This window comes from Scyliorhinus torazame, chromosome 21 (assembly GCF_047496885.1).
Source record: "Scyliorhinus torazame isolate Kashiwa2021f chromosome 21, sScyTor2.1, whole genome shotgun sequence".
In the NCBI taxonomy this organism is placed as follows: domain Eukaryota; kingdom Metazoa; phylum Chordata; class Chondrichthyes; order Carcharhiniformes; family Scyliorhinidae; genus Scyliorhinus; species Scyliorhinus torazame.
The window spans coordinates 131,671,573-131,695,824 of record NC_092727.1 but is presented as its reverse complement, the minus strand read 5'-3'; the positions used below and the strand labels follow the sequence as shown (position 1 = coordinate 131,695,824).

Here is a 24,252-nt window from a genome sequence, read left to right as displayed (position 1 = left end):
CTGGTGGGGGATATAAAGCGCAAGTGGGAGGAGGAGCTGGGAGGGGAGGTGGAGGCCGGGACGTGGGCTGAGGCCCTGCGGAGGGTGAATGCGTTCTGATATGCAGATTTGGGAAAAAGTGATCCCGTCCTTTGTGGACGGGATTTACATCGCAAGATCGCGCTGAATCTCGTGAGGTGTTGCGAGTTGGGTAGATCCCAGGAGCGGGTTCTCCAAGCTTTCATCGTGCACGCTGCGCCGTAGCGAGCTGCTTTTCCACCGCAGCAGGCCCACTGGTTCGCGCCCAGAGTTAAAGTTTCGAGTCCGAATAACTGAAGAAAAGTTCATTTGGATCTGGAACGTTAACTGTGTACCTCTCTCCGCACATCCTACCGAACCTGCTGAGTTTATCCAACATTTCCTGTTTTTATTTCAGATTTCCAGCATCTGCAGTATTTTGCTTTAATTTCACTGACTGTAAAGTGCTTTGGGACGCACTTTGGTCCCACAACTACATAAATGCAAGTCGTTCTTTAAATTGCACGGACATACCATTGCTCAGCAACCTAGGCTACTGAATGGAGATGGGAGAGTGACTGCCTGCAAGACAGTGCTTTGTCCGTAATGGATGTTTGAGGTGAGTGATTCAATGATATAACGCTGAAATTATATCTGAGGAATGGCCAAGAGACTGAGGAGCTGACTCTAAACATAACCTGTGGCTTGAGGAGCAACGTCTAAACGGGAATTCTGTAAAGTCAGCAGCATAGACTGGCTGCAGCTTTCTGACACTCACACCCACCAGCCTAGATTCTGCTTGTTTACATTTTTCTCAGCTCATTCTGATTCTGTTAGTGTGATTTCACACAAAACAAGTTTATCTGCAAAGATCTGACACTGATCGCACATGAAAAACTGGCTCCTCAAGCTTTTTCACACCTGCACAAGTCAAGCTTTGTTATACATTTACTGAACGCAGTTATCAGTTTAAAATCTAAGATTCTTGTAGTGATCTCTGTCTGTGCATGTACACAAGGGGTTAATGTGTAATCAGTAGCACCACATGATCACCGGAGGGCGGGACCAACAGGGGTATTAAAGAGACCACATATTGGGCGGGATTGTCCCTGATGGGAGAATCGCCGTTTGCGCCAATGTTTCCCGCGGCGCCGGTCTAACGCCGTTCCGCCATTCTCCCAACCGGCGAGAATGGCGTCATCGAGGTTGGCGCCACGCCTGCCGGAGAATCGCCCGAGGTACTAAGTACGGCGATTCTCCGGAACCCCCACTATTCAGCGGCCCATATGGGCCGAAGTCCCGATGGCGTGACCACAGGTCATGCTGTCGCCGTTCTCCCCTGCTCAATAAACTTGTCGGCCAGTCATGCTGCTGACGATGTGGAGGAAGGAGGGGAGTGGCCGGCCTCACCGTAGGCAGCAAGAAGTGGCGTCCACGGCCGGTGCTGGGGGCGGGGGGAGGGTTCTCGGAGAAGGATGCCGCAATGCTGGGGGCGGGGGGAGGGTTCTCGGAGAAGGATGCCGCAATGCTGGGGGGGGGGGGGGAGGAGGGAGGAGGGAGGAGGAGGGGGTGGGGAAAGGAGGAGGGGGTGGGGAATGATGTGTTGGGTACTCTGGATCTGTGGAGACTGCGGTTACCTTAGGAGTAACATAGACAGGCTACCAACATTTGTAATAGTACAACTCTATTTTATTTAACTAAGAGCTGTTAAACATACTTGCACTGTGGGTCGACACTATGTTAGATTGACTGAAGACCTATGCCTAACCTGACCAGCCTATACTGCTGGCACATGGTGGATGTTTGTGCTACTGACTGCGGGCTCTGTCTGTCTCAGAGGCTGCATCCCGAATGAGCGGGAAAACTAGTGCCCTCGGTCTTTATAGTGACCGTGCCCTAACTGGTGAATGGCTGCTATATTGTGTGTGTTGATTGGTCTTGCAGTGTGTCAGTCAGTGTGTGTCTCTGCACCATCATATACATGTGTATATTATGGCAGGGAATGGAGGAGGGGCTGGAGGAATGAGGAGGGGATGGAGGAAGGAGGAGGGGGAGGGGAAAGGAGGAGGGGCTGGAGGAATGAGGAGGGGGTGGGGTAAGGAGAGGGGGTGGGGAAAGGAGGAGGGGGTGGGGAAAGGATGGGGGGAGGAATGAGGAGGGGGTGGAGGAAATGATGCCGCCATGCTGGGGGGGGCAAGGTTACCTGCGGGAGCGACATGCCAGCCTGCCTGCCATAGCAGGACGGTGGCGAAGACAAGCTTCCAAGTGCAGGTCATGGTGATGGGCTGAGGCCAGTGGTGCCGCAATGAGGAGGGACGGGGTGAAGTGGGCGGTGGGCAGGGCGAGGGTTGGATGTGTGTCTGAAGCGAAACCAGGCAGCCGGGGCCCCCATGTATCCCATGGGCCCTGGCTGTCGAGGTGTCAAAGTGCCATCGTTAAACATGTTGTTGTCTCTCCTTCCCAAACCCCACCCCCCACCTTCGTGTAGTTCGTCTTGTTTGCGCACCAGCCAGCTGTGTTTGCCGCCGTGGCGGGAGCTGCTGCCCTGCTGGTAGCCATTCGGTGCCGCCGATGCAGGCGGCTCAGAGCAGCTGCTGGAGCAGCGGGTGCAGCTGAGGGACCGGCTGCAGAGGGCCCCGTGCCACCCGCTCAGGCTGCAGGCCCTCCCGCCCGACAGGTGCAAGAGGAGGCGGAGGGTGACAATGACCACCACATCGTCGGGCATGCGGAGGACGAGGATTTGGATCCTGATGGGGCGCAGGGGGAGGGGCAGGAGCAGGTGGTGGTGCCAAGGCACCGGAGGCGCCCCATGCGGCCTCGAGTGTACCGGGACCGCATGTCGTTCCAGGAGCTTCCGGATACGGCATGCAGGAGGAGACTCCGATTGAGTCGGGAGACCGGGGCACATAGATGCCACCTCATGGCGCATCTGGCACCACGTGGAACGGGGGGAGGACATGCTATCCCGGTGACCGTGAAGGTCACGGTTGCCCTCAATTTCTTCGCCATGGGGTCCTTCCAGGCGCCGAGCGGGGACCTGTCTGGAATCTCGCAGGCAGCGGTGCACCGGTGCACCCGGGCCGTCACCGCGCCCTGTGTGACATTGCCAACAGATACATAAATTTCCAGGTGGACCGCGCACACCAGGCTGACCGGGCAGCGGGATTGTCCTCCGTGGCCGGGATGCCGTTGCTTCAGGGGGTGATTGATGGGGTGCACGGCGGCATGCGTCCACCCTCGGATAACAGGGACGTTTTCCTGAACAGGAAGGGGAACTACTCGATGAACATTCAGGTGGTCTGCGACCATCGCATGAAGATTATGCACGTGTGCGCCCAATACCCTGGCAGCGTGCATGATGCTTTCATACTGGCTCATTCTTTCATCCCCGCTATTTTCGAGGGACACCCCCCCCGGCTGAGGGGCTGGTTGCTGGGCGACAGGGGTTACCCGTTGCTGATGACGCCTATCCGGAGGCCACAGACCAACGCAGAGACCCGCTATAATGAGGCCCATGCAGCAACCAGGGGTGTTGTGGAGAGGTGCTTTGGCCTCCTGAAGATGAGAGTCCGGTGCCTGGACCGCTCTGCAGGGGCCCTGCAGTACCACCCCGACAGGGGCGGGCACATAGTTGTGGTCTGCTGTGTGTTGCACAACATTGCCCAACAGAGGGGCGATGTCCTGGAGGAGGATGCACAGGGGGAGCCCGATGAGGGCGATGCCTCTGCACATGAGGAGGAGGAGTAGGAGGATGGGGAAGGGGGAGGGGGGGTGAGCACAGATACGACCTGGGTGCGGGATATGGCCGGGATGCCGCACGACGACACCGGCTAGGAGAGCGAGCACGCGAGGCGTTGATCGCCGCATGTTTCACTAACTAGGGGGAGGGCATCGCTGAGCAAGGCACTTGCACCACGGATCGCGCACAACCGCACCACCCAGCACCCCCCACTTCCCGCACCATCGCACATCCCTACCGCCCACACCACCACTTTCACAGCACCTTACACCTACGGCACATCGTGAATGTTTTAACACAGTTGCTTGTGCTAGCGGGTGTGATCAGTGCCATGTTGAATGATGACAACCCGCTCTGCGATGAGCTGTGAGCTCCGGATCGCTAGACAATGTCTGACTCATGGCCATATCTGAACCCTCCACTTCGGTGGTCCCTGTATGCGTCACGGACACTCCACCACATGACCATGTGGGGCAGCTGGCGTTGGTGAGCTGAGGGCGACGGGGTGTTTGGGGGGGGGGGGGGGGTGGGGGGGGAGAAACACACACCCGGCCTCACCGTTGTACAGAACTTCGACCCTCAGCGTCACTCGGTCCCCTTCACGACCCCTCAGGCACTGGACATAGCACAGACGCATCTAGGTTTGGTGTAATAGTGACTTTAATCGTGACATTCACATACAAGTGCCCTAGCCCTACAACTAAGCTGTGCCCTGCACCCGTGCCAACTTACTACGTGTCTAACTTCTTGGCCTTATGGGCCCTACCACTCCGCCTTGGTGTTTCCCCAGGCGGTACAGCAGGAGTGGGGACTGCTGAGACTCCTGCCCTGCCACGTTGTTCCCCGTCGGCGCGCGCTTGCTGGGGCGGCCCGGCTTGGATGGGCCAGGCTGCTCGGCGGGCGTGCTGGATGGCGTGGTGCCACCCTGCACTGCCCGCTGCCCACCAGATGCACCAGGGATGGAACGGGGGGAGTCCGAGTGCTCCAGGACCTCCCTTGCTGGTGTAACCGGGACGGGCACCAGAACCTCCTCCTCCCTCGGGGAGCCCGGGCCTCACTGTGGGATAGTGGTGCCCGTGAAGACATGCGCCGTGGCACCACCGACACCTGGCGCTGCCAGTCCTGGAGGCCCGCTGTGGAACCGACCAGGATCTGAATCTTCCCGGCGATGGAGCTCAGGGAGTGTGCCATCCCTGTCCAGGACCGCTCAACCTCCCGCTGGGATTCTGCGACGCCATCCAACACGTGGGCAAGGCCGCCGATGCTCTTAGCGATGGCCTGCTGGGACTGGGCCATGGCCTGCTGAGACTGGGCCATGGCCTGCTGGGACTGGGCCATGGCCTGCAGAGACTGGGCCATGGCCTGCTGAGACTGGGCCATGGCCTGCTGAGACTGGGCCATGGCCTGCTGGGACTGTGCCATGGCCTGCTGGGACTGGGCCATGGCCTGCTGGGACTGGGCCATGGCCTGCTGGGACTGGGCCATGGCCTGCTGAGACTGGGCCATGGCCTGCTGGGACTGGGCCATGGCCTGCAGAGACTGGGCCATGGCCTGCTGAGACTGGGCCATGGCCTGCTGAGACTGGGCCATGGCCTGCTGGGACTGGGCCATGGCCTGCTGAGACTGGGCCATGGCCTGCAGAGACTGGGCCATGGCCTGCTGGGACTGGGCCATGGCCTGCTGGGACTGGGCCATGGCCTGCAGAGACTAGGCTATGGCCTGCTGGGACTGGTCCATGGCCTGCTGAGACTGGGCCAGATCCCAGAGTGCGGCGGCAATGTCCAGCTAGCTCTGGTGCATGGCTGCCTGTGAGAGGGCAGCCCTGTCGTGGGCCACGCATGACGTGTGCACATCAAGCCCCACGCCTTGCAGAGCCTGACCCATGGCCGAAACCGTTGCCCCCATTGCCTCCACCGCGGACGCCAACCGTGCGGTGTCGGCCTGGGTGGCAAACATGACCAGCACCACTCCCTGCTCCTGGACGCGGATGGACTCCTCCAACTGCCTCTGCAGATGCTGGAAGGCGACCGTCATCCTGTTGTCCACTCCCTAGGTTTCCAAGTGCATCGGGTCTGTGGGTGGGTGTAGTAAGTCCAGGAACCCGGGAACCGTCTGGGTGCTGGGCCTGGGCTGCCCTCCGACCGTCCAGCCCCTCGGCTGCTCCGACCTCCACCTGCTGCACCGGGTCGACTGTGTGCTGCGCACCAGTCAGTGTCCCCGAAGCCTCATCACTAATGTGCCCAACCGAGGTGAGTGAATCTGCGATGGTGGATGTTGTGGGTGACAGAAGTGACCCAAACTCGAGCTCCTCATCTGTCCCCAGGTGTGCGGTCTCCTGTGTTGATCCTTGGACCGATGCAACTAGTCCGCGACCCAGGTTTGGTGCCATGTCCGGTGTGTCCGTCGACTGTCTGTCCGTCCTCTGTGCGTCACTGGCCAGAGTCCCTGTCCTCTCTCCGCCACTGTCCTGGCTCACAGCCCTCGCCTCATCCGGCTCACGGCCATCAGTATCCTGACTGTCCGTCCTGTGTTCGTCCGTGTCGTGGCTGTGCGTCCCCCTCCAGTGCCACCGCCTCAGGGGAGGGCCCTCCTGTCCGTCTTCCTTCCCCCCTCTGCCGTGCGTCCGTGGGGGCGGATAAGCTTGCAGTTGGACGGCGGGGTCTTGTCCGAGATGTCCCTGGACGATTGGCTCCTGGCCCTGGGGAAGACTGAGATACCCTCAATTACGGCTCAGGAGAGAAGATTGATAATTTAAAGGCTTTAATTACCAGAGAACCAGACAGCTGCCGAGAAGTGTGCTCACTGCACGCTGCCCACTGAACGTAACCTTATATACAGTTCCCTGGGGGCGGAGCCGGAGGCGGAGTCCCCAGGGTTCCAAACCCAGTCTTAAAGGGGCCTCTGCATTCAAGGTATGTGTGTTCAGATATCACTCATCACAAAGACAATGAGGCATGTATCGTTAGACACACGGAGTCGGGTGTGAGGGGGTGGAGGGGGCAGTGTGAGGGGGAGGAGTGTCGGGAGGGGTTAGAGGGTGAAGGGGTATGTGTCACGGGGTGGGTTGAAAGGGGGGATGCTTGGGGGCAGTGGTATGGGGTGCAGTGTGAGGGGGGGGGAGCTGACGGGGTGAGGGGTTGTAGCCAGGCAGGGGAGTCTCACTTGGTCCTGCACCTCCGATCTGGCATGGCTCTGCCTCCGGGTGGCTGCTCTCCCAGCGAGGTCCAGAGCCCTCTGCTCATGGACGGTGAGGGGGTGCAGCACAGGTGATCCCCCTCCAGTTCTTGTACGCTCACATTGGTTGTGAGCAGTCTTATCCTGCGGGGCGGGGGGGGGGAGGGGGCAGCAGATTTAGGCGGTCAGCATCAAGACGCGCAGATGTTGGCAACATTATGACTGGGTGGGGGACACTGGGCACCATGCCATGGCAGCTCTCAAGGGGGTTGTGTTGCCCATGTGGGTCGGGTACAATATGGTGTATGGTACCCCGCCCCCTCCTGCGTGGACGGACGGACGGGTCCCGCAAGACATGGTGGACGGGGGGGGGGGGGGCCCGGGGGAACTCTCGGGGTACTTACCCTGGCAGCCCTCGTGCGGTCATGGTGCTTCTTTCGCCGCTGGTCTCCAGAGCGGGGGAAGTGCCCCACTGCGCTGCCGGTGATGCCCACTTCACACCAGCCGCGCTTCACGTCTTGGGCACAAGATGGCCCTGCGCTCTTCTACAGCGTCCAGCAGCGTCTCGAGATCACTCTGGCACCACGCCCACCGCGTTTCCCGCGGCCCTGCTGCTGGCCCCTTTTCGGGGCCTGAATCGATCGTGCCCACGGCCGTTTCGCCCCATCGTGAAATGCGACGGGGTTCACGACGGCGCGGACACCCTGCCTCAATATCGGAGAATCCCGCCGCTGGGTCTCGCTCTCTTTTGGATGGACTGTGACCAGGACAGGAGCATCAGATTAGCTCAGATAGTTAGTGGAGTCAGTTACTGCAGTTAGATCTTGTTAACCTTATCACTAGTGTCAATGTTAAAGTAAAGAACTCACACAATTATTGTTATAGTTACTCAATAAACCTTTTGTTACCACTGGACGAGTTCGAGTCTTCTTCATCGAGATTCAGAAGACCTCATCAGTAACCAAGGTTTGAGTAACACATATTACACTCCGAAGCATATTAAGATAATACAGGAGTGTAATAAAAGAATTCTAACAGAATGTGCATGAACCTGCTGGGGTGAAACAAAACTAGCAAACTCACAACGCAGCCCATACGCCTTCTTCACCCAGAGAGGGGGGAGTCAGTGGAATTTGTTACCACAGAAAGCAGCTGAGGCTAAAACACTGTTTTCAAGAAGCAGTTAGATACAGCACTTAGGGTGAAGGGGATCAAAGGATATGTGGGGAAAGGCAGGATTAGGCTACTGAGCTGGATGATCATAATGAATGGTAGAGCGGGCTCAAAGGGCCAAACAGCCTGTCCTGCTGCTATTTCTATATTTCAATGTTTCTGGGTCCGGGGTGTCAGCCAATGCTTCCAATTTGACAAAACACTTGCAATCTGGAGCACCTTTCACATTGGCAGGGTGCCTCAAAGCACTTTACAGCCAGTGAGGTGTTTCCGACGTGTGGTCATTGCTGTAATGTGGGAAACCCGGGTGGCGCAGTGGTTAGCACTGCTGCTTAACAGCGCCAGGAACCCGGGCGGCACGGTGGCGCAGTGGTTAGCACTGCTGCCTTACAATGCCAGGAACCCGGGCGGCACGGTGGCGCAGTGGTTAGCACTGCTGCCTTACAATGCCAGGAACCCGGGCGGCGCGGTGACACAGTGGTTAGCACTGCTGCCTTACAGCACCAGGAACCCAGGCGGCACGATGGCGCAGTGGTTAGCACTGCTGCCTTACAGCGCCAGGGTCCCGGGTTCAATTCCGGCCTCGGTTGACTGTCTGTGCACTTCCTCCTTGCGTCTGCATGGGTTTCCTCCGGGTGTTCCGGTTTCCTCCGACAGTCCAAAGATGTGCGGGTTAGGTGGATTGGTCACGCCAAATTGCCCCTTAGTGTCCAAAAGGTTAGCTGGGGTTACTGGGTTGTAGGAATAGGGTGGAGGCGTGGGTTTAAGTAGGTGCTCTTTCCAAGGGCCGGTGCAGACTCGATGGGCCGAATGGCCTCCTTCGGTACTGTAAATTCTATGATTCCATGAATTTGAGTGGTTGTTTACAGTTATCAAAAAACTATTTGCAGTCAAAAACTAACTTAATATACCTCACTGAATTAATAGAGTTTAAACTTTCAAATGTCAATGCTTGTTAGAAGACAAACATTCATTGCATCAACATGTGTTACACTGACATACGTTACACCGATACGCGTGGCACTGACATGTGTTAACATTAGTTATGACACTGACACATATTGTAACACAGAGTCATTACAACATCAAGGCTTGTTACAATATCAACATTCTTTACAAACCCAGGACCAGTCATAGCATTGACATTTCTCACCAACACTCACTACTCACATTGTGGACAAGGAGGCTTGTAGTCCAGAACTTCCAAACAATTTGATTTTAACTTCACTGCAATAAAAAGGAAGAACTTGCATTAATATAGAAATGTTAACTCTATCAGTGTAATAATGCAGGAAATGCAGCAGTTAATTTGCACACAAGTAAAATCCCACAAAAAGCAATGTGACTAATGACCAGATCAGATTTTTCAATAATGTTATATAAATACTGTCCCCAGGACACAATGCTCTATGTGGAAAAGTCCATGAGACCTTTCACATCCAGCGAGGGTCGGTGATGTCTCAGTTTAACGCTCTCAGTGCTGCACCTAGAGCATCAGCCTGGATTATGTGCTCAAGTTTCTGATATGGATTTAATAAGCTGTCCAAACCTGGGAGGTGAGTGGCTGCTTGTTCCATCCTAGCTAACAGCTGAACAATGTACATAACAGGGGCTTGTTAGTTCATGCATCAGTGGACTGCCCAAAAACTGAGGTGATCTCAAACCTGAAGACACAACCACACTGCTGTGTTTTGACCGTTATGTTATGTTAGTTATGTTAGTTAATCTGTTCAGAATGAGTCGGGCCGCACGGTGGCGCAGTGGTTAGCACGCGCCGAGGTCCCAGGTTCGATCCCGGCCCCGGGTCACTGTCCGTGTGGAGTTTGCACATTCTCCCCGTGTCTGCGTGGGTTTCACCCCCACAACCCAAAGATGTGCCGGGCAGGTGGATTGGCCACGCTAAGTTGCCCCTTAATTGGAGAAAATGAGTTGGGTTTTCTAAATTAAAAAAAAAACATTCTTTTTAGAGGAATGAGTTGCGGCGTTGTTTCCGGATTATTCTGAAGCTCTAATTTTTATGTCTAATCACTGCCTCAAATTGTCTACAACAATTTCACCCTCCAAAAGAAAGTCTTCATGTAATATCTGCTGTCTCACCATTCATCACCAACCCTCTTTATTCCAGATGTGGCCTATCCATCGAGCCTTTCCTGCTGGTAAATTGGGGTTCTGGGCTACACTGCTGAATGACATCACAATATGTTTCTACAATGCCTCAGGCAGCTCTTACTGACAGACGTCAGTGCCCACATTACCCACCCTACATTGCCCACCCTACATTGCCCACCCTACATTGCCCACCCTACATTGCCCACCCCTACATTACCCACCCTACATTGCCCACCCCTACATTGTCCACCCTACATTGCCCACCCCTACATTACCCACCCTACATTGCCCACCCTACATTGCCCACCCCTACATTGCCCACCCTACATTACCCACCCTACATTGCCACCCCTACATTGCCCACCCTACATTATCCACCCTACATTACCCACCCTACATTGCCCACCCCTACATTACCCACCCTACATTGCCCACCCTACATTGCCCACCCCTACATTGCCCACCCTACATTGCCCACCCTACATTACCCACCCCTACATTACCCTCCCTACATTACCCACCCTACATTGCCCACCCTACATTACCCACCCTACATTACCCACCCTACATTGCCCGCCCTACATTACCCACCCTACATTACCCACCCTACATTACCCACCCTACATTACCCACCCTACATTGCCCACCCTACATTACCCACCCTACATTGCCCGCCCTACATCGCCCACACCTACATTGCCCGCCCTACATTACCCACCCTACATTGCCCACCCCTACATTACCCACCCTACATTGCCCACCCCTACATTACCCACCCTACATTGCCCACCCTACATTGCCCGCCCTACATTACCCACCCTACATTGCCCACCCCTACATTACCCACCCTACATTGCCCACCCTACATTGCCCACTCTACATTACCCACCCCTACATTACCCTCCCTACATTACCCACCCTACATTGCCCACCCTACATTACCCACCCTACATTACCCACCCTACATTGCCCACCCCTACATTACCCACCCTACATTACCCACCCTACATTGCCCACCCTACATTACCCACCCTACATTGCCACCCCTACATTACCCACCCTACATTGCCCACCCTACATTACCCACCCTACATTGCCCACCCTACATTACCCACCCTACATTACCCACCCTACATTGCCCACCCCTACATTACCCACCCTACATTACCCACCCTACATTGCCCACCCTACATTACCCACCCTACATTGCCACCCCTACATTACCCACCCTACATTGCCCACCCCTACATTACCCACCCTACATTGCCCACCCTACATTGCCCACCCTACATTGCCCACCCTACATTACCCACCCTACATTGCCCACCCCTACATTGCCCACCCTACATTACCCACCCTACATTACCCACCCTACATTACCCACCCTACATTGCCCACCCTACATTGCCCACCCTACATTACCCACCCTACATTGCCCACCCCTACATTGCCCACCCTACATTACCACCCCTGCCCTCAAAGTTTTTGTTTTTTAATTTATCTCTTGTCTTAACTCTACTGGCTGAACCCATAATTCCCCTGGTCACTGATTGTGGAGAACCGGTGCTGCTGAAATGCCCAATCTTGCTTACTCCCCCACTCCCTCCCCCTCCCCCCACTCCCTCCCCCTCTCCCCCACTCCCTCCCCCTCTCCCCCACTCCCTCCCCCTCTCACCCACTCCCTCCCCCCTCCCCCACTCCCTCCCCCTCCCCCACTCCCTCCCCCTCTCACCCACTCCCTCCCCCCTCCCCCACTCCGTCCCCCTCTCCCCCACTCCCTCCCCCTCTCCCCCACTCCCTCCCCCTCTCCCCCACTCCCTCCCCCTCTCCCCCACTCCCTCCCCCTCTCACCCACTCCCTCCCCCCTCCCCCACTCCCTCCCCCTCCCCCCACTCCCTCCCCCTCTCACCCACTCCCTCCCCCCTCCCCCACTCGTCCCCCTCTCCCCCACTCCCTCCCCCTCTCCCCCACTCCCTCCCCCTCTCCCCCACTCCGTCCCCCTCTCCCCACTCCGTCCCCCTCTCCCCCACTCCCTCCCCCTCCCCCCACTCCCTCCCCCTCTCCCCCACTCCCTCCCCCTCTCCCTCCCCCTCTCACCCACTCCCTCCCCCCTCCCCCACTCCCTCCCCCTCCCCCCACTCCCTCCCCCTCTCACCCACTCCCTCCCCCCTCCCCCACTCCGTCCCCCTCTCCCCCACTCCCTCCCCCTCTCCCCCACTCCCTCCCCCTCTCCCCCACTCCCTCCCCCTCTCCCTCTCCCCCACTCCCTCCCCCTCTCACCCACTCCCTCCCCCCTCCCCCACTCCCTCCCCCTCCCCCCACTCCCTCCCCCTCTCACCCACTCCCTCCCCCCTCCCCCACTCCGTCCCCCTCTCCCCCACTCCCTCCCCCTCTCCCCCACTCCCTCCCCCTCTCCCCCACTCCCTCCCCCTCTCACCCACTCCCTCCCCCCTCCCCCACTCCGTCCCCCTCTCCCCCACTCCGTCCCCCTCTCCCCCACTCCATCCCTCTCTCCCCCACTCCCTCCCCCTCCCCCACTCCATTCCCCTCTCCCCCACTCCCTCCCCCTCTCACCCACTCCCATCCCCTCTCCCCCACTCCCTCCCCCTCCCCCACTCCCTCCCCCTCTCCCCCACTCCCTCCCCCTCTCCCCCACTCCCTCCCCCTCTCACCCACTCCCATCCCCTCTCCCCCACTCCCTCCCCCTCTCCCCCACTCCGTCCCCCTCTCCCCCACTCCGTCCCCCTCTCCCCCACTCCATCCCTCTCTCCCCCACTCCCTCCCCCTCCCCCACTCCATTCCCCTCTCCCCCACTCCGTCCCCCTCTCCCCCACTCCCTCCCCCACCCCCACTCCCTCCCCCTCTCCGTCCACCTCTCCCCCACTCCCTCCCCCTCTCCCTCCCCCTCCCCCCACTCCGTTCCCCTCCCCCCACTCCCCCACTCCCTACCCCTCTCCCCCACTCCCTCCCCCTCCCCCACTCCATTCCCCTCTCCCCCACTCCGTCCCCCTCTCCCCCACTCCCTCCCCCTCTCCCCCACTCCCTCCCCCTCCCCCCACACCATTCCCCTCTCCCCCACTCCGTCCCCCTCTCCCCCACTCCCTACCCCTCTCCCCACTCCCTCCCCCTCTCCCTCCCCCTCTCCATTCCCTCTCCCCCACTCCCTCCCCCTCTCCCCCACTCCCTCCCCCTCTCCGTCCCCCTCTCCCCCACTCCCTCCCCCTCTACCCCACTCCGTCCCCCTCTCCCCCACTCCATTCCCCACTCCCCCACTCCGTCCCCCTCTCCCCCACTCCATTCCCCTCTCCCCCACTCCGTCCCCCTCTCCCCCACTCCCTACCCCTCTCCCCCACTCCGTCCCCCTCTCCCCCACTCCATTCCCCTCTCCCCCACTCCGTCCCCCTCTCCCACCCCCTCTCCCCCACTCCGTCCCCCTCTCCCCCACTCTGTCCTCCTCTCCCCCACTCCATTCCCCTCTCCCCCACTCCCTACCCCTCACCCCACTCCGTCCCCCTCTCCCCCACTCCGTCCCCCTCTCCCCCACTCCGTCCCCCTCTCCCCCACTCCATTCCCCTCTCCCCCACTCCGTCCCCCTCTCCCCCACTCCGTCCCCCTCTCACCCTCTCCATTCCCCTCTCCCCCACTCCGTCCCCCTCTACCCCACTCTCACCCCCCTCTCCCCACTCCGTCCCCCTCTCCCCCACTCTGTCCTCCTCTCCCCCACTCCATTCCCCTCTCCCCCACTCCGTCCCCCTCTCCCCCACTCCATTCCCCTCTCCCCCACTCCGCCCCCCTCTCCCCCACATCCTACCCCTCTCCCCCCACTCCCTCCCCCTCTCCCCCACTCCCTCCCCCTCTCCCCCACTCCCTCCCCCTCTCCCCCACTCCCTCCCCCTCTCCCCCACTCCCTTCCCCTCTCCCCCACTCCGTCCCCCTCTCCCCCACTCCATTCCCCTCTCCCCCACTCCCTCCCACTCTCCGTCCCCCTCTCCCCCACTCCCACCCCCTCTCCCCCACTCCGTTCCCCTCTCCCCCACTCTGTCCTCCTCTCCCCCACTCCATTCCCCTCTCCCCCACTCCCTTCCCCTCTCCCCCACTCCGTCCCCCTCTCCCCCACTCCCTACCCCTCTTCCCCCACTCTCTCCCCCTCTCCCCCACTCCGTCCCCCTCTCCCCCACTCCCTCCCCCTCTCCCCCACTCCCTCCCCCTCTCCCCCACTCCGTCCCCCTCTCCCCCACTCCCTCCCCCTCTCCCACACTCCCTCCCCCTCTCCCTCCCCCTCTCCCCCACTCCCTACCCCTCTCCCCCACTCCGTCCCCCTCTCCCCCACTCCCAACCCCTCTTCCCCCACTCCCTCCCCCTCTACCCCACTCCGTCCCCCTCTCCCCCACTCCCTCCCCCTCTCTCCCACTCCCTCCCCCTCTCCCCCACTCCCTCCCCCTCTCCCCCACTCCCTCCCCCTCTCCCCCACTCCATCCCCCTCTCCCCCACTCCCTTCCCCTCTCTCCCACTCCATCCCCCTCTCCCCCACTCCCTTCCCCTCTCCCCCACTCCCTCCCCCTCTCCCCCACTCCATCCCCCTCTCCCCCACTCCCTTCCCCTCTCCCCCACTCCGTCCCCCTCTCCCCCACTCCGTCCCCCTCTCCCCCACTCCCTCCTCCTCTCCCCCACTCCGTTCCCCTCTCCCCCACTCCCTCCCCCTCTCCCCCACTCCCTCCCCCTCTCCCCCACTGCATTCCCCTCTCCCCCTCTCCCTCCCCCTCTCCCCCACCCCCTCTCCCCCACTCCATTCCCCTCTCCCCCACTCCATTCCCCTCTCCATTCCCCTCTCCCCCACTCCGTTCCCCTCTCCCCCACTCCATTCCCCTCTCCCCACACCCTCCCCCTCTCCCCCACTCCGTCCCCCTCTCCCCCACTCCCTCCCCCTCTCCCCCACTCCGTTCCCCTCTCCCCCACTCCGTCCCCCTCTCCCCCACACCCTACCCCTCTCCCCCACTCCCTCCCCTCTCCCCCACTCCATTCCCCTCTCCCCCACTCCGTCCCCCTCCCCCCCACTCCCTCCCCCTCTCCCCCACTCCCTCACCCTCTCCCCCACTCCATTTCCCTCTCCCCCACTCCATTCCCCTCTCCCCCACTCCATTCCCCTCTCCCCCACTCCCTCCCCCTGTCCCCCACTCCATTCCCCTCTCCCCCACTCCGTCCCCCTCTCCCCCACTCCCTCCCCCTCTCCCCCACTCCCTCCCCCTCTCCCCCACTCCCTCCCCCTCTCCCCACTCCCTCCCCCTCTCCCCCAGTCCGTTCCCCTCTCCCCCACTCCGTTCCCCTCTTCCCCACTCCTCTACCCCTCTCCCCCACTCCGTCCCCCTCTCCCCCACTCCGTCCCCCTCTCCCCCACTCCGTCCCCCTCTCCCCCACTCCGTCCCCCTCTCCCCCACTCCGTCCCCCTCTCCCCCACTCCGTCCCCCTCTCCCCCACTCCGTCCCCCTCTCCCCCACTTCGTCCCCCTCTCCCCCACTTCGTCCCCCTCTCCCCCACTCCGTCCCCCTCTCCCCCACTCCCTTCCCCTCTCCCCCACTCCCTTCCCCTCTCCCCCACTCTGTCCCCCTCTCCCCCACTCCGTCCCCCTCTCCCCCACTCCCTTCCCCTCTCCGCCACTGCCTTCCCCTCTCCCCCACTCCATCCCCCTCTCCCCCACTCCCTTCCCCTCTCCCTCCCCTCTCCCCCACTCCCTTCCCCTCTCCCCCACTCCATCCCCCTCTCCCTCCCCCTCTCCCTCCCCCTCTCCCTCCCTCTCCCCCACTTCCTCCCCCTCTCCCCCGCTCCCCCACTCCGTTCCCCTCTCCCCCACTCTGTCCCCCTCTCCCCCACTCCCTCCCCCTCTCCCCCACTCCGTCCCCCTCTCCCCCACTCCCTCCCCCTCTCCCCCACTCCGTCCCCCTCTCCCCCACTCCCTCCCCCTCTCCCACACTCCCTCCCCCTCTCCCTCCCCCTCTCCCCCACTCCCTACCCCTCTCCCCCACTCCGTCCCCCTCTCCCCCACTCCCAACCCCTCTTCCCCCACTCCCTCCCCCCCTACCCCACTCCGTCCCCCTCTCCCCCACTCCCTCCCCCTCTCTCCCACTCCCTCCCCCTCTCCCCCACTCCCTCCCCCTCTCCCCCACTCCCTCCCCCTCTCCCCCACTCCATCCCCCTCTCCCCCACTCCCTTCCCCTCTCCCCCACTCCATCCCCCTCTCCCCCACTCCCTTCCCCTCTCCCCCACTCCCTCCCCCTCTCCCCCACTCCATCCCCCTCTCCCCCACTCCCTTCCCCTCTCCCCCACTCCGTCCCCCTCTCCCCCACTCCGTCCCCCTCTCCCCCACTCCCTCCTCCTCTCCCCCACTCCGTTCCCCTCTCCCCCACTCCCTCCCCCTCTCCCCCACTGCATTCCCCTCTCCCCCTCTCCCTCCCCCTCTCCCCCACCCCCTCTCCCCCACTCCATTCCCCTCTCCCCCACTCCATTCCCCTCTCCATTCCCCTCTCCCCCACTCCGTTCCCCTCTCCCCCACTCCATTCCCCTCTCCCCACACCCTCCCCCTCTCCCCCACTCCGTCCCCCTCTCCCCCACTCCCTCCCCCTCTCCCCCACTCCGTTCCCCTCTCCCCCACTCCGTCCCCCTCTCCCCCACACCCTACCCCTCTCCCCCACTCCCTCCCCTCTCCCCCACTCCATTCCCCTCTCCCCCACTCCGTCCCCCTCCCCCCCACTCCCTCCCCCTCTCCCCCACTCCCTCACCCTCTCCCCCACTCCATTTCCCTCTCCCCCACTCCATTCCCCTCTCCCCCACTCCATTCCCCTCTCCCCCACTCCCTCCCCCTGTCCCCCACTCCATTCCCCTCTCCCCCACTCCGTCCCCCTCTCCCCCACTCCGTCCCCCTCTCCCCCACTCCCTCCCCCTCTCCCCCACTCCCTCCCCCTCTCCCCCACTCCCTCCCCCTCTCCCCACTCCCTCCCCCTCTCCCCCAGTCCGTTCCCCTCTCCCCCACTCCGTTCCCCTCTTCCCCACTCCTCTACCCCTCTCCCCCACTCCGTCCCCCTCTCCCCCACTCCGTCCCCCTCTCCCCCACTCCGTCCCCCTCTCCCCCACTCCGTCCCCCTCTCCCCCACTCCGTCCCCCTCTCCCCCACTCCGTCCCCCTCTCCCCCACTCCGTCCCCCTCTCCCCCACTTCGTCCCCCTCTCCCCCACTTCGTCCCCCTCTCCCCCACTCCGTCCCCCTCTCCCCCACTCCCTTCCCCTCTCCCCCACTCCCTTCCCCTCTCCCCCACTCTGTCCCCCTCTCCCCCACTCCGTCCCCCTCTCCCCCACTCCCTTCCCCTCTCCGCCACTGCCTTCCCCTCTCCCCCACTCCATCCCCCTCTCCCCCACTCCCTTCCCCTCTCCCTCCCCTCTCCCCCACTCCCTTCCCCTCTCCCCCACTCCATCCCCCTCTCCCTCCCCCTCTCCCTCCCCCTCTCCCTCCCTCTCCCCCACTTCCTCCCCCTCTCCCCCGCTCCCCCACTCCATTCCCCTCTCCCCCACTCTGTCCCCCTCTCCCCCACTCCCCTCCCCTCTCCCCCACTCCATCCCCCTCTCCCTCCCCCTTTCTGCCACTCCATCCCCCTCTCCCCCACTCCGTCCCCCTCTCCCCCCTCCCTACCCCTCTCCCCCACTCCATTCCCCTCTCCCCCACTCCATTCCCCACTCTCCCTCCCTACCCCAACTCTCTCTTGTCTCTCTCTATCTCCATCTCTCTTCCCCACACTTCTTCTCTCTCTGTTTCCCGGCCAGATAGACTGGTTGGCGATAGATCCTGCCAGTGGAGCTGCATTGTGGTTGGTCGAGGCTGGGAGGTGGAGACTGGGGAGTTGAGCCATTCTCAAGCAGACATCAGTTTATTGAACAGTGAGAGAAATCTCGGCAGATGCAGCATCGGCGTGTGGTAGCTCCTGGTGTCACTGTGATTCTGTTACTCAGGCTATAACAGAGTTGTTGCGATTATTCCCGGTGTATTCATCTGGGTACTCAGTCCTGAGTTTTCAGTCCTGGATTAGCATGGTGCATCCTGATAAAGATAGAAACTCTTTGCCAAGGACTGTTCTGCTTGGGTCAGTTATTCCATAAACTTAAGGTAACAGCTGCCTCCTGTCTTTGTAAACTTCCTCTTTGCACTGGCTGCCCGAGACAACTCTGGATTATGTCAATGTGCACGGGAGCTCAAATTCCAACATTCACAAACATTAATTCTCCTTGCTACTCGTTATTATCCAGCTCCTTTTATTACAACAGTGGCAACATTTCTAAAAGCACTTAATTGGTTATGAAACACTTTGCAATGTCCTGAGGTTGTGAAAGGGGCCAAATAAATGCAAGTTATTTCCTTTTATCCTCATTTTATTTTACAAAGAATTGTCACATAACGTCCACTCAGTCTGCATTGTGAATGTTTCATATACAGCTTCCAACTTCAGTTTCCACTGCAAATTGGAGGAGCTCCAGTTTATAATATGGAAAGCCAGTCAGGAATAGGCAAGTGGAGAGGTAACAGTGGAGAGGTAACAGTGGAGAGGTAACAAGCTTTCAGCAGCAGCTGAAATTAGGCAGGAGTGAAGTCAGGTGATGCTCTGGAGATGGAAGTAGGCAATCTTAGTGATGGAGATGGCTCAGGGTCATTCTATCTCATATTTTCCACCATTCCCTGTAACAAAGCAACTGTTCTGAATATTTTAAATAAATTCCGTTAAATATTAATAATGGCAGAAAGCTGTCAGTGAACAATAGTTTAATAAGAATATTGGGAGTCTCCACTGAGTAAAATAAGGAAACAAAGGAAACAAATTCTCCCAAAAAATCTCTGAGTTAATTTGCGGCGTGTTTTTCAGGCAGTTTGCCACCGCTCTGCCAGTGTGTTCCCCACCCGCCGCTCTGCCAGCGAGTTCCCCACCCGCCGCTCTGCCAGCGAGTTCCCCACCCGCCGCTCTGCCAGCGAGTTCCCCACTCGCCGCTCTGCCAGCGAGTTCCCCACCCGCCGCTCTGCCAGCGAGTTCCCCACCCGCCGCTCTGCCAGCGAGTTCCCCACCCGCCGCTCTGCCAGCGAGTTCCCCACCCGCCGCTCTGCCAGCGTGTTCCCCACCCGCCGCTCTGCCAGCGAGTTCCCCACCCGCCGCTCTGCCAGCGAGTACCCCACCCGCCGCTCTGCCAGCGAGTTCCCCACCCGCCGCTCTGCCAGCGAGTTCCCCACCCGCCGCTCTGCCAGCGAGTTCCCCACCCGCCGCTCTGCCAGCGAGTTCCCCACCCGCCGCTCTGCCAGCGAGTTCCCCACCCGCCGCTCTGCCAGCGAGTTCCCCACCCGCCGCTCTGCCAGCGAGTTCCCCACCCGCCGCTCTGCCAGCGAGTTCCTCACCCGCCGCTCTGCCAGCGAGTTTCCCACCCGCCGCTCTGCCAGCGAGTTCCCCACCCGCCGCTCTGCCAGCGAGTTCCCCACCCGCCGCTCTGCCAGCGAGTTCCCCACTCGCCGCTCTGCCAGTGTGTTCCCCACCCGCCGCTCTGCCAGCGAGTTCCCCACCCGCCGCTCTGCCAGCGAGTTCCCCACCCGCCGCTCTGCCAGCGAGTTCCCCACCCGCCGCTCTGCCAGCGAGATCCTCACCCGCCGCTCTGCCAGCGTGTTCCCCACCCGCCGCTCTGCCAGTGTGTTCCCCACCCGCCGCTCTGCCAGCGAGATCCCCACCCGCCGCTCTGCCAGCGTGTTCCCCACCCGCCGCTCTGCCAGCGAGATCCCCACCCGCCGCTCTGCCAGCGAGTTCCCCACCCGCCGCTCTGCCAGCGAGTTCCCCACCCGCCGCTCTGCCAGCGAGTTCCCCACCCGCCGCTCTGCCAGCGAGTTCCCCACCCGCCGCTCTGCCAGCGAGTTCCCCACCCGCCGCTCTGCCAGCGAGATCCCCACCCGCCGCTCTGCCAGCGAGTTCCCCACCCGCCGTTCTGCCAGCGAGTTCCCCACCCGCCGCTCTGCCAGCGAGTTCCTCACCCGCCGCTCTGCCAGCGAGTTCCCCACCCGCCGCTCTGCCAGCGAGTTCCCCACCCGCCGCTCTGCCAGCGAGTTCCCCACCCGCCGCTCTGCCAGCGAGTTCCCCACTCGCCGCTCTGCCAGCGAGTTCCCCACCCGCCGCTCTGCCAGCGAGTTCCCCACCCGCCGCTCTGCCAGCGAGTTCCCCACTCGCCGCTCTGCCAGCGAGTTCCCCACCCGCCGCTCTGCCAGCGAGTTCCCCACCCGCCGCTCTCCCAGCGAGTTCCCCACCCGCCGCTCTGCCAGCGAGATCCCCACCCGCCGCTCTGCCAGCGAGTTCCCCACCCGCCGCTCTGCCAGCGAGTTCCCCACCCGCCGCTCTGCCAGCGAGATCCCCACCCGCCGCTCTGCCAGCGAGATCCCCACCCGCCGCTCTGCCAGCGAGTTCCCCACCCGCCGCTCTGCCAGTGTGTTCCCCACCCGCCGCTCTGCCAGTGTGTTCCCCACCCGCCGCTCTGCCAGCGAGATCCCCACCCGCCGCTCTGCCAGCGAGTTCCCCACCCGCCGCCCTGCCAGCGAGATCCCCACCCGCCGCTCTGCCAGCGAGTTCCCCACCCGCCGCCCTGCCAGCGAGATCCTCACCCGCCGCTCTGCCAGCGAGTTCCCCACCCGCCGCTCTGCCAGCGAGTTCCCCACCCGCCGCTCTGCCAGCGAGTTCCCCACCCGCCGCTCTGCCAGCGAGTTCCTCACCCGCCGCTCTGCCAGCGAGTTCCCCACCCGCCGCTCTGCCAGCGAGTTCCCCACCCGCCGCTCTGCCAGCGAGATCCCCACCCGCCGCTCTGCCAGCGAGATCCCCACCCGCCGCTCTGCCAGCGAGTTCCCCACCCGCCGCTCTGCCAGCGAGTTCCCCACCCGCCGCTCTGCCAGCGAGTTCCCCACCCGCCGCTCTGCCAGCATGTTCCCCACCCGCCGCTCTGCCAGCGAGTTCCTCACCCGCCGCTCTGCCAGCGAGATCCCCACCCGCCGCTCTGCCAGCGAGTTCCCCACCCGCCGCTCTGCCAGCGAGTTCCCCACCCGCCGCTCTGCCAGCGAGATCCCCACCCGCCGCTCTGCCAGCGAGTTCCCCACCCGCCGCTCTGCCAGCGAGATCCCCACCCGCCGCTCTGCCAGCGAGTTCCCCACCCGCCGCTCTGCCAGTGTGTTCCCCACCCGCCGCTCTGCCAGCGAGTTCCCCACCCGCCGCTCTGCCAGCGAGTTCCCCACCCGCCGCTCTGCCAGCGAGTTCCCCACCCGCCGCTCTGCCAGCGAGTTCCCCACCCGCCGCTCTGCCAGCGAGTTCCCCACCCACCGCTCTGCCCGCGAGTTCCCCACCCGCCGCTCTGCCAGCGAGTTCCCCACCCACCGCTCTGCCAGCGTGTTCCCCACCCGCCGCTCTGCCAGCGAGTTCCTCACCCGCCGCTCTGCCAGTGTGTTCCCCACCCGCCGCTCTGCCAGCGAGATCCCCACCCGCCGCTCTGCCAGCGAGATCCCCACCCGCCGCTCTGCCAGCGAATTCCCCACCCGCCGCTCTGCCAGCGAGTTCCCCACCCGCCGCTCTGCCAGCGAGTTCCCCACCCGCCGCTCTGCCAGCGAGTTCCCCACCCGCCGCTCTGCAAGTGTGTTCCTCACCCGCCGCTCTGCCAGCGTGTTCCCCACCCGCCGCTCTGCCAGCGAGTTCCTCACCCGCCGCTCTGCCAGCGAGTTCCCCACCCGCCGCTCTGCAAGTGTGTTCCTCACCCGCCGCTCTGCCAGCGTGTTCCCCACCCGCCGCTCTGCCAGCGAGTTCCTCACCCGCCGCTCTGCCAGTGTGTTCCCCACCCGCCGCTCTGCCAGCCAGTTCCCCACCCGCCGCTCTGCCAGCGAGTTCCCCACCCGCCGCTCTGCCAGCGAGTTCCTCACCCGCCGCTCTGCCAGCGAGATCCTCACCCGCCGCTCTGCCAGTGTGTTCCCCACCCGCCGCTCTGCCAGCGAGATCCTCACCCGCCGCTCTGCCAGTGTGTTCCCCACCCGCCGCTCTGCCAGCGAGATCCCCACCCGCCGCTCTGCCAGTGTGTTCCCCACCCGCCGCTCTGCCAGCGAGTTCCCCACCCGCCGCTCTGCCAGCGAGTTCCCCACCCGCCGCTCTGCCAGCGAGTTCCCCACCCGCCGCTCTGCCAGCGAGATCCCCACCCGCCGCTCTGCCAGTGTGTTCCCCACCCGCCGCTCTGCCAGCGAGTTCCCCACCCGCCGCTCTGCCAGCGAGATCCCCACCCGCCGCTCTGCCAGCGAGTTCCCCACTCGTCGCTCTGCCAGCGAGTTCCCCACCCGCCGCTCTGCCAGCGAGTTCCCCACCCGCCGCTCTGCCAGCGAGATCCCCACCCGCCGCTCTGCCAGCGAGATCCCCACCCGCCGCTCTGCCAGCGAGTTCCCCACCCGCCGCTCTGCCTGCCAGTTCCCCACCCGCCGCTCTGCCAGCGAGTTCCCCACCCGCCGCTCTGCCAGCGTGTTCCCCACCCGCCGCTCTGCCAGCGAGTATGGCAGTATGGCAGGGGGGTGGGCACGGGAGCAATAGGTCAGAAGGTGAGAGCGTTGAGGGAGAACTAGGGAATATGGACAGTGTGGCTCTGAGGCAGAGCAGACGGGGAGAAGTTGCTGAACACAGCGGGTCTGGTGGCCTGAAGTGCATATGTTTTAATGCAAGGAGCATTACGGGTAAGGCAGATGAACTAAGAGCTTGGATTACTACTTGGAACTATGATGTTGTTGCCATTACAGAGACCTGGTTGAGGGAAGGGCAGGATTGGCAGCTAAACGTTCCAGGTTTTAGATGTTTCAGGCGGGATAGAGGGGGATGTAAAAGGGGAGGCGGAGTTGCGCTACTTGTTCAGGAGAGTATCACCGCTATACAGCGAGAGGACACCTCAGAGGGCAGTGAGGCTATATGGGTAGAGATCAGGAATAAGAAGGGTGCAGTCACAATGTTGGGGGTATACTACAGGCCTCCCAACAGCCAGCGGGAGATAGAGGAGCAGATAGGTAGACAGATTTTGGAAAAGAGTAAAAACAACAGGGTTGTGGTGATGGGAGACTTCAACTTCCCCAATATTGACTGGGACTCACTTAGTGCCAGGGGCTTAGACGGGGCAGAGTTTGTAAGGAGCATCCAGGAGGGCTTCTTAAAACAATATGTAAACAGTCCAACTAGGGAAGAGGCGGTACTGGACCTGGTATTGGGGAATGAGCCCGGCCAGGTGGTAGATGTTTCAGTAGGGGAGCATTTCGGTAACAGTGACCACAATTCAGTAAGTTTTAAAGTACTGGTGGACAAGGATAAGAGTGGTCCGAGGATGAATGTGCTAAATTGGGGGAAGGCTAATTATAACAATATTAGGCGGGAACTGAAGAGCATAGATTGGGGGCGGATGTTTGAGGGCAAATCAACATCTGACATGTGGGAGGCTTTCAAGTGTCAGTTGATAGGAATACAGGACAGGCATGTTCCTGTGAGGAAGAAAGACAAATACGGCAATTTTCGGGAACCTTGGATGACGAATGATATTGTAGGCCTCGTCAAAAAGAAAAAGGAGGCATTTGTCAGGGCTAAAAGGCTGGGAACAGACGAAGCCTGTGTGGCATATAAGGAAAGTAGGAAGGAACTTAAGCAGGGAGTCAGGAGGGCTAGAAGGGGTCATGAAAAGTCATTGGCAAATAGGGTTAAGGAAAATCCCAAGGCTTTTTACACTTACATAAAAAGCAAGAGGGTAGCCAGGGAAAGGGTTGGCCCACTGAAGGATAGGCAAGGGAATCTATGTGTGGAGCCAGAGGAAATGGGCGAGGTACTAAATGAATACTTTGCATCAGTATTCACCAAAGAGAAGGAATTGGTAGATGTTGAGTCTGGAGAAGGGGGTGTAGATAGCCTGGGTCACATTGTGATCCAAAAAGACGAGGTGTTGGGTGTCTTAAAAAATATTAAGGTAGATAAGTCCCCAGGGCCGGATGGGATCTACCCCAGAATACTGA

The 24,252-nt window shown here is 61.5% G+C and overlaps 1 protein-coding gene and 1 long non-coding RNA gene across 4 annotated transcripts in view; one reads left to right on the top strand and one right to left on the bottom strand.

The window, feature by feature from the left end:
• LOC140398688 (growth factor receptor-bound protein 7-like) overlaps positions 1-24,252 on the bottom strand; it is a 274,640-nt gene that overhangs the window by 169,673 nt on the left and 80,715 nt on the right. For 2 of the 3 annotated variants that reach the window (XM_072487677.1, XM_072487678.1), the window contains one exon: positions 9,254-9,310. In XM_072487677.1, coding sequence (XP_072343778.1) covers positions 9,254-9,310 — 57 coding nt within the window. Of the gene's footprint in view, positions 1-9,253; positions 9,311-10,180; positions 10,325-24,252 lie in introns of those variants that run through there. The other variant, XM_072487680.1, reaches the window with a different exon arrangement.
• Positions 432-24,252, top strand: part of LOC140398689 (uncharacterized) — an 83,507-nt gene continuing 59,686 nt past the window's right edge. Inside the window, exon 1 of the long non-coding RNA XR_011937537.1 lies at positions 432-616. This is a non-coding gene — a long non-coding RNA (uncharacterized lncRNA). The remainder of the gene's footprint in view (positions 617-24,252) is intronic.